The 13,521-nt window shown below is 42.4% G+C and overlaps 1 protein-coding gene across 1 annotated transcript in view; it reads right to left on the bottom strand.

Moving 5' to 3' along the window:
* Positions 1-536: 536 nt before the first annotated feature.
* The window catches only part of PIKFYVE (phosphoinositide kinase, FYVE-type zinc finger containing), a 107,044-nt gene continuing 94,059 nt past the window's right edge, over positions 537-13,521 (bottom strand). The window contains exons 35-41 of the mRNA XM_034786067.1: positions 13,252-13,311; positions 12,565-12,741; positions 11,869-11,972; positions 11,174-11,302; positions 9,497-9,758; positions 5,583-5,657; positions 537-4,649 (exon numbers count right to left, since the gene is read on the bottom strand). Of these exons, the coding sequence (XP_034641958.1) occupies positions 4,534-4,649; positions 5,583-5,657; positions 9,497-9,758; positions 11,174-11,302; positions 11,869-11,972; positions 12,565-12,741; positions 13,252-13,311 (923 nt within the window). The 3' untranslated portion in view covers positions 537-4,533. The remainder of the gene's footprint in view (positions 4,650-5,582; positions 5,658-9,496; positions 9,759-11,173; positions 11,303-11,868; positions 11,973-12,564; positions 12,742-13,251; positions 13,312-13,521) is intronic.

The raw sequence follows: 13,521 nt of genomic DNA, 5'->3' as shown, positions 1-13,521 counted from the left end.
GAGTGAGTGCTCACATGTGAAAGGGCCATACACAACCTTGCTCTAATTTAGATGTTAAACTACTGTGCTCACTCAAAATTAAAACTCATTGAGCAAGCAGCCTGCTCTCATTATTTTCCTCTCCTTTCGCCAAGAGGGACCATGAAAACTTTTTACCTCTTAAAGGTATGTCAACACTGCAGCTGGGAGGTGTGATTACAGCAGGTGTAGACAGACCCCAGCTAGCTTTGATCTAGCTTTGGATCAAATCTAGTTCAAGAGCAGGGAAGCCTGGATAGCACGTATGGCAGCCACTCAAGTAGGTACCTGGGGTCCTGGGCGGGCCCCTATGTTGCATTTACACCTCCCAACTGCAGTGCAGACATACCCTGGGTTTAGGGACTAACCCAATTATTGGCTGGGAGGGGTGGGGGAAAAAAGTTTTTCAGCCATCTTGCCTAAATCATGCCAATGCCTCTGTAGACACGTAACGTTTATTGGCTATAATTTGATGAGATTCTTGTCAAACACACATAAAGAATGTAAAGAGTAGCAAGTATATTTTAATTACTTTATTGGGACTGCTATCTACATACAATTCAGTTTTCCAAGTAGTCAAGGCAGTTACTTTTAAATAGTTTAACATGTCAGTCATATAAAACACAGCTGGAACCAAGGTACAATAGAAATATATACATATTATGGTACATTGAGTGCTTTTGAATGTGGCTCATCTCATCTCTGGTAACTAAGGGTCTCATTCTGCCATGCTTTTAGACACACTGAGGAGCATCTTACTATGCACGTAGCTCCATTGGTCTCATATGGGGCTACTTATATAGCAAGGTGATACTGCGTGTGAATAAGGGTGGCAGAATCCAAGTCCCAAGCAATTAAAAGAAGTTGTGCTATACAGATACTGTAACACAAAAATGAGTTGTCACTTCTTGAATTAGACAAGATTAACACATTTGCCTAAACTCCTAGATTTATACAACAGCTAATGCAGCATCTGAGAAAGTGCTGCTTCATGATTGCAATTGTAGTTGATTATTTACTCTATGTACATACACCCGTGTTACAAAATTAAGAGAAAACATTGCACTAACCAGAGCCATAATACTGCGAGTTATAGTCCCCTGCGTTAATACTTCAGGGATCCTGATCTAGCTCAGCTACAGTCAGACACCAGCATCTCACCGGCCTCGTTTTAGGCCTGACAGGAGTTTCCAGATGTGAAACGCTGTCTTTTGTGCGCAAAAATACTGCTTGTTGCTTTCTTTTGGAGGAACTCAGTTTTGTAGCAGGTGAAATGCTAGGATAGTTCTTATCCTAATGGAGAACACCCTTAAGGAGCTGCCAATTCCATTACTGTCGCTGACATGTCCTTCCTTTTGCACAATATATATGTGCTGCGGCGCCTTTCAGTAAGTGTTGTCTCTTGAACTTTGCCCCAGTTGAATAAGATCATCAAGTACTTCAAATCTGCAAAGCCTTCCAGATCACAGTGAATATCGGTGCCCCTTTATTTTCCAAGGCCAGCACTGTTTGTTATCAGCCTCAGTCAGACCAGGACAAGTAATTTACTGCCTGAGTGCAACCACCAACGTCACAGGAGAGATCCTGAGCTAATGTCAATTGGCATAACTCCATTGACCTCGGAAGAACTATGCCAGTTTGTACCCGCAGAGGATCTGGCCCTGAATTCAAGGGACATTTTCAGGTTTCAAGTAGTAGTACTGCAAATCAGCTGGCCAAAGGACACACTTAATAAAAAAAAAAGGCAGGTCTACATCTGTCTCTTTTCATGCAGTGCTGAAAGTCTGTCTGTTGATCCCAATGATGGGGTGTACTGACTATGTTACATCAGAACCATGGTTAGCAGAGTTACTAATAACCATCAGCTTAAGTAGCAGCAAAGGGAAAAAAAACATACATCACTCTACAGAGTAACTATTCTTTGTATCAAAATGAGGATGTTGTGGAGTGGAAGGACTATAGCAGAGAGCAGAAACCTGAATGTTCCCCATGTTCAGATTTGGTCTGTTACTCCTAACACACAGCTGATAAAATCCACTTGACAGTGTGTCAATTGAGCTGTCAGCGTGGGTTAGAGAAGAGTGTATAAATTAGCTTTTCTGGGGAAGCTGGAGAAGAGTGAAATAAAAGGTGAAAACTTGTAATATAGACCTCGGGCAGCCATATAAGTCAGTAACATGGGCTCTTTCTTTTGGGGAAGATGTGTAGTGATGCTTCCTCCTAGAGCTAGAAAAATCTACATACAATAGGAATGAAAACATGGTTGAGTTGCATTCTTAGTTAAAAGCAGTAAATTCCATGATACTGGGTAAGTCACTTGACCTTGTACAAAGCCAACTTAATTGTCAAACTGGGCAAAAAGCACAACCCCACTGAAAGCCAGATATATCCGGGTAAGCATGACTCTGATGTAAGTTAGAACATTAGAGGTAAAAAAAAATGCATAAACATGCAACAGCTGCACCTCAGGCATCAGTGCTTGACTCACTGGATTTATGGGATTCTGCTGTAGGGAGACATGCAGTATTGTCACCTTCAGCCATCCTTGGCGTGCACTGCAACTGCAAACTAGTTGATGATTAACGGATTCAGAAACACTAACAATCACGCTGAACAAAGCGAATGGGACTTCTCCAGCTTAAACCCAAGTTAGACTCCTCTCCTTCCTCTTTCTATAGTAGGATCAACCAAATGTAAGAATCGAATGGAGTTTTTTGCTTGACAGGACATGAACGCTACAGCAGCGTCACTTAACAGCAGCTCAACACCAAGCTGCATTTTTATACGAACAACCTGGATCAGGTCACCACTGCTGAAATTTTTTAATTGCCCTATCCACCCTCTCTAACCCCCATGCTTGGGTATATGAATTACCATAACCCTAGAAAGAGAAATGTTGGGTAGAGGGAAATGCATAGTTAAGACTCAGTTACTGCACTGAAGCTAGTATTAGTGACAACCCATCATAGCAGATAATGGCCCTGAAGACTTGTGCCGTCTCAGACATCACGTTTAATTTTGCCTGTTGCCTATGTCCTACAAGGTAAGTCCCAAGGACAATGGAACTTGCCTTTAACATACATACAATACCCTCATTTTACTGGCCTTTATTGTATTGAAGCTAAAATAAGTAAACTCTTGGCACGTCTACCAAAAAAATAAGTAAAATGAATAAAAATGAAAGAAGTGCTTATTTTCAAGTTGTGGCGATCCACAGATCCCTGCACATCATACCAAAAACACCTAATTCCGTTTCCACAAAAAGCACCAAGACAACTGAACATTCATTTCAATGCTGCAGAAGCAAATGTTGTTTAGAAGGGTTTTCAAATCTGGTTTATATGTATGAAATGTCACTGAGGTCTGGATGTGGAATCTTATCTTAAGAACGTAAGAAAAATATTGTGCTGGCAAGACTTTTTACTTTGAAGGAATGTGATAGTCAAAGTTTTGTGGGAATGAAATGCAATGATTGGAATTTATCTTCAAAGGACGTTAGTATCATTAAAAAAGAAGCTACCATTAAGGCAGCATGATTCATCATGCAAGACAAGGCAGTGCTTCTTGCACAGAAGTCTCCCTTGAAAGGGATAAGAGAGATCTGTAGTTTAATTAGTTTGCTTCTGGGGCTTTGGGAATGTCTGGTTCACGTTCCTATTGTTTTCAGTGTTCGACTGCTCCATTTCTGTGCGAGGCTGCTGAAAACTAATTTATGACAGGCAGGGCAAATTGCACTTTACTGCAATGAACTTAGCTGCATAAAAGTTAAGTACAAATAAAAGGACAATGTAATGGTCATAGCTGGCTACAACACACACAAATATTGTTTACAGAAGCCTGTAAGAACAGAACTTGTGAAGTGCATAACAGGACAAGTTATTCACTCTGATTCTTACAAGGTCTGCTTCAGACCACTGCAATAGTAATGAACATTGTGGATATGAATTGACTTAGATTTTCCATGACCAGGGTGCTTATTTCAAAGCTTTCTATGTCCCTTACACTATCACACTAGACACTGATGCAAATCACACACATCCGCTCTACAGATTCAAACTCACATTAGCCACTGTACAAGTTGTGTAATACTTGCAGAGCTCACCTATTTCTCTCCAAAGTGTTCCATCATAAACTGGCCAGCACCAGGTTTCAGTGCTCTGATATGTGGGACAATGTACAAAAATCTGTATTGGATGCTGTCCTCTTTTCTGTGGCTGAGCTAATAAATCATCCCATTCTCAATCTTCTGAGTAATATGTTCCAACTCTGATCCCTACAATAGCTTGCATCTGCCAGCCTTATCTGTAATCTCTCAGGTCAGGAACTGAAGTGCAGGTAAGATGAAGATTTTACATTTCAGATGCATGTGGCCTGTGCAGACGCAGGTTTGCAATCCTTTTGCCTACTGCAGGGAGCTTGAACGGCAACGTAAAGTCCAGGATGTTTGTGTCCTCTTCTATCAGGAAATGTTCTCTTTCACTGTGCTTCCCCGTCCACCACAACATGTGCTTTAGCTCAGCAATTCAGACCCAGCCCTGTCCAATGATCTGGCACCATCAGGAAATACTTGTCCATTGCTTCACAAAACCTGGTCCGGTACAGTTCTGGAGAGACCACAGTTGGCATTTTACCTAGTGTTTAAAAGAGACAATAATGCCACAGTTTGAGATGGACCAGAGTTCACACAGGAAAAAAAATCAGGTTTGTATTACAGTAGTACCTAGAGCCTTGGGGCTCTATAGCACAGACTGCTGCACCCACACACACAGTGTAAGAGTCTCTCAGCAAACAAGACAAAGGAAGTAGTAGCCCCATTTTACAGATGGGCTTGGAGACAGAAGTGAAGTGACTTGTCCAACACCAGGCAGGGCAGAGCTGAGAACTGAACACAGACTCCCGTGTCCCAGCCAAGTGCCTCAGCCACAAGACAATTCTTCCTCTCGAGCTGTTGACAGTTCATTTGTAAGCATTTCCCCTTTGAGCTCCCCACAACCAGCACAGGTGTAATGATACTAGAAAGTCACATGGTCAAGCACTTGTGCTGAGGGGAACTTTGACATCACAGCGAGTAGCGTGAGCCACTTCAGCATGGTTTGGGAAGGCAGTGTGGCTGTGATATACGGGAGGAAGGGTCGCAGGCGGAAGAGAGGAATCAGATCTTCTGAGCACACGGGGTGCAGGGGAGTTTTCATTCCCCAAAACCAAGAAACGGGCATTTCTGAATCTGCTTTTAAAAGATTAGGGACTTCTGCAAATAACCCAACAATACGGAGATAGCGTTACTCTAAGACAAGAGAGCAGTGAGATACGTAGGTGACCCTGCCCTACAAAAAGTAATAGGCCAATTAACACCCATGTAGATACATTGTGAGAACACAAGACTCTTACACCGTGCACAGCCTTAGGAATGAAGGAGAAGAGGAAAGAGTCGCAACAATAAATTTGTACGAGAGAAAGAGTGGTGGGGGTGAAGGGGAGAGAAAATAGTATTGCCTGAAATCTGTCAATAGCAGTGCCAATAGAGTGGGTTATCAGAAATAATATTGGGTGTGTCTTGGACTCACCTTGTCCTCCCAGGATGCCTGTTGACTTCACCACCATTTCAAGCTTTTTGTCCCAGGTAAAGGTGCGAATGTAATCTATTACAAATACAGAAAGACGCATCATGAAGTTCATATTCCAAAGAGATATTTCTGGGTAATTAGAAATACATTCCTGGCATATGGCAAAGAAATTCAAGTTGCAAGCATTTGCTGCTAACAGAACAATTTCACATTCTTAACCAGCGGTCTCTCACGCTGGCAGGGGAAATAGCTCAGCAGCGATGAGAACAAACCAGCTATTCACTATGTACATAAAGATATTGCTCAGATATGCTTTGCCTTCACTCAAATTAGTGAGAGCTCCAAGCACCTTGTTATGAACTTTCCTTCATCCAGCTGACCCCAATCCTACATGTGCAAGGAGCCACCCCACACTGGTCCTACAGTTCATAAGGTGGTTTATGATCAAGGGTGCCCAGAGATGGCTTAAGATCTAGCAACTCACTCATTTTAAGTTAGTATTATTACCCTTTATTAAAGTCTCTTTTGCCCACAAAAAGCATCTGGTGCGGCTTTCAGAGCACCTCCCAACTTTCCTTTATGGAAAGAAGGGCTGGGAATGCCAGAGGTTACCCTGAACAAAAGGAAAGGAGGACAGCATGGCTTGGGCAGGAAAGTTCCAGGGTTGCTTCCAAACCTCTCTCCTTGGCACATGAACTAAAGTCAATACAGCTTCTCAGGCTTATGAGAAAAACATCGTTAAAAAAAAAAATTCTTCATTAGGTGATCCTGCTTCTCTTATTGCTCTCCCACATGTTGTACAGAGTCCCTGTAAGCAACATCAATTAGTCTTCATCCTAGCACTTACTCATTGCAGTTGCCCAGCCTTATATTCAAGGCTTATTATTATATACGGAAAGTGTTATTTTTAAGTGAATGTTGTTGCTTTCACGGAGACCTGCCGATTACAGATTTTCCATTCACTGCACAAATATTTTCCAATATTTACTGAAACCCCTTCAATAGCCCACGCTTTGTGGTGAGCTATGCACAAACAGTGGGGCAGAAGAGAATTTACTGAACAAAACGCAAACAATGATGGTCCTAGCATCAGCCCTTTCTGTAGCTATTCAAATGGCAATGACCTTGCCTCTTTTTAAAACAAAACGAGGTGGGAACACTGACGCAGCCTGTTTTTGGATAAAAGTGGCATCTTTGTAAGCACAAAGAGTAGAATGCAAGAGGAATAAAAAACTATTCCCATCGGTTCTTCAGGGAATACTGAATTATTTTTCTCTTCTCAACTCAATCCAGCAATACTCAAGGCATGTTTCCCTGAGGGATTCAGGTTAAAAACAGAAGTGATTTCCAGAAAATAAATAAATAAATTTTAGAGAGCGCGCGTGTGTGTGTGTGTGTGTGTGTGTGTGTGTGTGTAAAATTATAGATGAACTAAAACCAATTTTCACTTGAAAAGTTAAGAGCAGACTGTACAAATGTCCATTTATAAGCAAAAGAATAAATGATGCAAAGCTTTAGATTGTATTAGGACCAGAGTTAGTTCTGTAGCTCTTGAATTTGAATGTATTCAAAGTCACCTTAGTATGACAGGTACCAGCGGAAGTGATGGAGAAACAGCGCGACATGTAGCCAGAGATCCATAGGTTTACTTCTCTGATATGTTTATTCATCGTCCAGCAGAGGCAAATAAGCCTTCCATAATGCCTACAATTTTGTACTATCACCATCTGTTTCAGGATATATGCAGGAACACCTAATCATCTGATGTAAAATGCTACCCGAATAACCAACAAATGCAGGTAGTGGTTATTATAGGAAAACAACAGATCCTGCCATTAGCAGACAAGAGAAACAGATGAAGTGGCCATTTTTCCACTAAGTTTGCTTACAATGCTCTTGGTACAGAGCTACCTCATCATATGAAGAGATTCACTACTTAGAAAGTTGGCTGACACTGCTTAAGTGACTGTGGGAATGAACATGCAAAATACACCTCTACCCCGATATAACGCAGGCCTCGGGAGCCAAAAAATCTTACCGCGTTATAGGTGAAACAGTGTTATATTGGGGTAGCGGCGGCAGGGCTCCAATGGTGATTTAAAGGGCCCGGGGCTCCCTGCAGCGTGGGGGGGAGCTACCCTGGGGTAGTGGCGACAGGGCTCCAGCAGTGATTTGAAGAGGCCCGGGCTTCAGCCGCTGCAGGGAACCCTGGGCCCTTTAAATCTCTGCCCGAGCCCCACTGCCGGATATAACACAGTAAAACAGCCCCGCCCCCCAGAGCGCAGCTTTACCGTGTTATATCTGAATTCGTGTTATATCAGGTCATGTTATATCGGGGTAGAGGTGTAGTGAAATATTTATCAGTGCTTTTCGTTTAGAGGGAGAGCTACAATTTCACGCTGTTTTCATTATATAAATTAGGAAACATCCCAGTATGGGTAGGTTTTTTTCCCCGCTCTTTGCTCTCCCAAAAGACTCATAAGTTTGTGCAATTTCCAACTTTAGTTAAAAACAAAAACTTTTTGAAAGTAAGAAATTCCTGGAAATCAGTTATGGAGACCAACTAGGCCATCTAAATCCTTCCCAGGCTAACGCAAGAGATTGCTCCCTCTACAACATTTAGTTTTGGCCAGTCTAGTTAATTGTGCAGAATCAAAACCACCACCACTTAACGGAAGTACTGAATTACATTTACTGTACATGGAACATTTGGGGCTACTGCTTTTAACAGCATGAAATTTTGGCTTCAGTTCTTTCAACTATTAAACACTGAAAGCCATTCTGAGAGCTCAATAGGAAGCACAGAGGATTCCCTAGCTCCCATCTTGAGAGACCTCAGTTTGGAAACATCCTTTGGGATGAGTTGGCATCTTTATTTTGAAAACCAATTTTCCTCTAAGGGGTTTCAAATATGGAATGTGGTGGATTCACCAGCCAAGCCTTTTATTCAAGATTGGCTGTCTAAGGAGTGTTCTAGTTCAACCATAAGTTATTATTAGGTGTGATACAGGAACGAACAGGTGAAATTCTACAGCCTGTACATCTAGGCTGAGTTCCTGCATTGACCATAAGGTCCCTTCTAGTCTTAAAAAAAAAAAAAAAAAATTAAATCAAACCTATGCATTTTTTCTAGGCCCGTCTCTGTAAGTAAGTGGACTTAAATTGCCATTCAGCTTGGACAGGAAAGGCAGTGAGGAGAAGTATGTAAGGTGGCATAAACAATCCACTCTCTATTTTAACATGGACTTTGACTCCAAGGCATGCAAATTAGACACCAACTTGACTTTCCTTTAAATGACTGCAAAAGGTATTCAGCATGCATGTTAGCATTTGGACAGCTAGGGTTACAAGCAAACAGGCAGGCTGGAAAGAAAGGAGTGAGAGAAATCCTTAAGCTTTCACAGTCAGTGTGATCTTACTTCAGCAAGGTGAAAGGCAAGTGCTCATGACATGTGCCTTTGTTGAGTTGGGTGGATCCAGTGAATGTTTGAATGGGGTCATTTGCCCACATAATTCTTCAAATATATTAGCCACAGATATGGCTTTGACTCCAAGGGAGGCTTCAGAAAGGTTCACCGTGAACCGCCCCGCCCCCAACACACAGCTTAATTCAAAGGAAGATGCAGAAGTCACAAATAACCACAGATATGGTATGGTGGTGGTAAGAAACACAAAGTCCATGAAAAAAGCAACAGAGGGTCCTGTGGCACCTTTAAGACTAAAAGAAGTATTGGAGCATAAGCTTTCGTGGGTGAATGCCCACTTCATCAGACGCAAGGGCTCCCTGCGGAAAAGGTGCCACAGGAACCTCTGTTGCTTTTTACAGATTCAGACTAACACGGCTACCCCTCTGATACTAAAGTCCATGAAGTTAAAGTTAAGTACTTGAAAGAGCAAGAGCAAAGATTACATACCAATGATCCCAACCACCAGCTCATTGCTAGTATCATCACGGCCAACCAGCAGGGAATAGTCAATGATGAGGTGGCTGGAAAGAAAGTGGGAATCGCTGTGGATGGAAGCCCTCAGCACAGCCTTGCAGTGGGAGCGGATATACAGAGGGTTGTCCCGTACCATCTTCAAGAGATTTTCATCTAGCAGGACAACATCGCAGCTTTCCTTCCCAGTGTCTGTTTTCACATTTCTGTTCCGCAGGGAGCCCTTCAGGTCAAACACCTGGCAGGGGAGGACAAGAGCACTTCGTTTCATTGGAAGAAAGTCTGTTTTACCCACTTTCCACTCTGTTAGAGACCAGTGTATCAAAGACTACAAATTGTTTTACTAGGAGAGCATGAAGTGTCAAATCTCACCCTTAAATCAATTACTCCCAAGTTGTATATATAGGATTGAGTGGTAACTAATCAATGGGCCTTGAAGAAGATGTCTGTACACTGCTTACAGATTTTATTGTATTATGATTTGGACTTTAAAGGTGACCTGACATTATATTTTCTTCTAAAACTACTGAATATAAAAGAAAGCGAATGCTGCCACTTTTTGATGTTTGCATTCTGCTTACTTGGAACCCCACAGGTCAGACGTAAGGAGAAGACATTCGGGAGAGGGTGAATCTTACATGCAACAGGCCATGGTGTGGCTGGGAAGGTCAGAGGATTAATTGTAGAATTGTAGCCAGTTGTGGTTGCTGCAAACACAGTACAAGATAGGCCATACAAACCTGTTGATCTGGCCTAGAAACCTGGTCCCTTCAGCTACCAAACAGCTGTGCTCCACCAGTCTAGCAAGAAGTTAAGCTCAAATATATAATGTCTCTGAGGCAGCAAACCACCATAGGACAAGCAGATCACATATACATTAAAACCATTAGAATTAGATACAGCAGACACTATAATATGCTTAAACCACCACCACCACATTTCTTCAAATAGTAGTTTAGGCATAGGGTCAAGATTTAACCACCTGGTAAGGATAGACGGTCAGCAATAAGCCTTTTTTGATCTAAAAAGACAAAGTCAAAAAATTTTAAGTTGTGTGTGATTTTGGCTAATTTTCTTCTAACATTCAAAAAAAAATTCTGAGTCTTCAGTGTAAACCTTGCAGTTCAGGGCAAGCCATCCTGGATACCCAGAGATGGAAGGACAAATATAGGACATCTAATGGAAAAAAGGTTGCAATCTTAACTATAGCAATAGAAGCCATTTGAAGATGACACTTTTATGCTTTGTCTACATTACTGAGGGAGATCGATCCAAGTTACACAACTTCAGCTATGTGAATAACGTAGCTGAAGTGGACGTACTGAGATCTACTTACCGTGGGGTCCACACTACGCGTGGTTGACTGGAGACACACTCCTGTCGACTCCCCTTGCGGTTCTTGTTTAGGTGAAGTACAGGAGTCGATGGGCGAGAGATCTGCGGTCAATTTAGCGAGTCTTCACTAGACCTACTAAATTGACCACTGATGCATCAATCGCCATGCTTCAAACCCCAGATAAGTGTAGACAAGGCCTGAGTCAACATCTTTAGAGTGAAGATGCCCCATTAGTATCAGTGGCAGCCCTGCTGCAGCTCTCTGTGTCAGAAGAAGCACTTTGGAAGAGAACGATGCATCACATAGTTATTCCTCACCTGAGCCATTTTTCTGCCATAGAAAAGGTTTTCCATGACAAGCAGATCCAGCTTTTTCTCAGTGTTGTTCTGAGAGTTCTTGTATCCAATCCGATACACTCCAAGTATTTTGGCCAGTGCTGTTGGTTTCTGATCAAGAGAACAGAGTGATAACATTCCAAAAGTTATGGTAGTAAGCATTACATTTCTGTGCACCAGAACTTTCATTTTTCATCCCAATACATTTGATTTTTAAGTCTTGGCGAAATGTCTGCATTTTAAATTTAAAAACACATACTTTCTTTCTATCAGGCTGCCAATATATACCCAACTCCCCATTATACCTTTCATATCTGTTAGTCAGGGCCGGCTCCAGGGACCAGCACAGCAAGCAGGTGCCTGGGGCGGCCAAAAGAAAGAGGCGGCACGTATGGCTCTTCGGCGGCAACTCAGCAGTGGGTCCCTCAGTCCCTCTCAGAGGGAAGGACCTGCCGCCGAATTGCCACCGAAGAACAAAGCGGCGGTGGTAGAGCGGACGTGGAATGGCGACCGATCGCGGCTTTTTTTGTTTGTTTGTTTTCCCGCCGCTTGGAGCAGCAAAAACGCTGGAGCCGGCCCTGCTGTTAGTCCCCCTCATTTTAATATGACTGGCCTGAAAACAATTAACTATTTAAATAAAAGCCAAGTTCCAAACACCAGGCTATACAAGCTCCTACCTTCTGCTGAACAGCATTAGTGATGTAAGTGAAGTAGTGTGGGGCAAAGTCAAGGAAGGACTGGACCTCCAGACGGGGCATCTGCTTCAAAATGAATCTGTCATCTGTTTCAACATTAGAGAAAGGCTATGTAATTCCAGATGTAGGAAAACAACATTTACTGTAAATATACATAGAGACACACACACACACCCCCCGCCCAACCCTTCAAGAATCTAACTTCAACTGTGTACCTTATAAACTGTAATTTTCTCTTTAAACCTTAGCAGCAGAAAGTTGTGTCCATAGACTTTACAGTTCTAGGTGTTGGCTCATTTGAAGGAATTAAAAAAAAAGTCTGGTTTGCCTTAACCGTGAAAGCCAGAAAGATTGAAAGAAAACTGTAATCATTCAATTATATTAAAAATTGGCATCCCTTGAAGGCGTGAGAAAATAGGAGTTTTATACTTAACCTCCTTGGCCAGCTATTTTCAGCACTGCTGAAGAGTGGGTACTGTTGGCATTTTCAGTGTGTGCTTTATGAAAGCTTGTCCTCCAGTTGTGCTTTGGGGTTTTCAGTTTAGTTCTCCAACCCCAACCCCCCCCTCGCCCCTCCCCCAAGTGCCGCACTAAAGGTACAGAAAACACCCCTCCCACAAGAAATGGTTAAGAAGATTTTCACTATGAAAGGGGAAGAAATAAGCAAACCAGTTTTACCTTCCGTCACATAGAACGCAGCTCCTGACTTGCCTCCACGGGCCTGCCAGGGCAGAGAGTGAGACAGGGAGCGGATGAAGTCCTCCTCATGGCTCCCGAGTATCACATCACGCATCTTATGGAATTCCCCGGCATAATAAATCCGGCAATAGAATTTGGCATTAGCATCTGAAAACTCTGCAGAGAGACATGGAGGGAGAAGGTCCTTCATTAATTAGAAAATGCAAGGCTTGTTTTCCCAAGAGAGATGGCCTGTCAGTAATATTTTTCAAGAGCTTTTAAGATCCCTTGCCCTCACTACAAAAGTTATTTTTAAGTTACAGTTACTCTCTTATCCACCCCTATGCTTTAAGAGCGTAGAAAGCTGGCTAAGCAGTAATTAAAAAAGAGTGGTTTGTTTTTATTTTAAATACTGCCACAAAATTAGCCCATGTTACAGCCCAATGGATAGCGCTTCAAAACAAGATGTGATGGTAATTTAGACTTTGTAGGGCTGTTTTTGTAATTAACACTTGGACTTGTCAGTAAGAATGCCATTGCACTGCAACCTGACATTTTCCTACCCAAGTTGAACTGTCAACTCATCAACTCCAAGTTTTATTAGGGAGGTAGTGCTGTGTTTTGTGAAGAGGGCAGTGTGCCACCATGGGATTCTCAATTAAGAGCCCCAAATTATTTCCTACTCACGAAGTTCCACATGAGGATTTGCTAGCTGCTTCTTTTGTGCATCTCCTCCATCTGCTTCATCTGAAAAAGGCAAGGGGAACATTAAGTCAGGCATGTCTGTTTAGCACCACAAGCCAAGTTTTATAACAAGGCATGCTTAATACTGAATAGAATTCACATTAAAGGAAGATCTTTGGGGTTTGCCAAAATGTTGATTTTTATTAGCAGCAGTCGTTCTAAAGCCCCCCGCGAGAAGATGATTAGATACTGCATGAACAGTTAGAGAGTCAC

This window comes from Trachemys scripta, chromosome 11, assembly GCF_013100865.1.
Source record: "Trachemys scripta elegans isolate TJP31775 chromosome 11, CAS_Tse_1.0, whole genome shotgun sequence".
In the NCBI taxonomy this organism is placed as follows: Eukaryota; Metazoa; Chordata; order Testudines; family Emydidae; genus Trachemys; species Trachemys scripta.
This window is presented reverse-complemented; position numbering and strand designations above follow the sequence as displayed.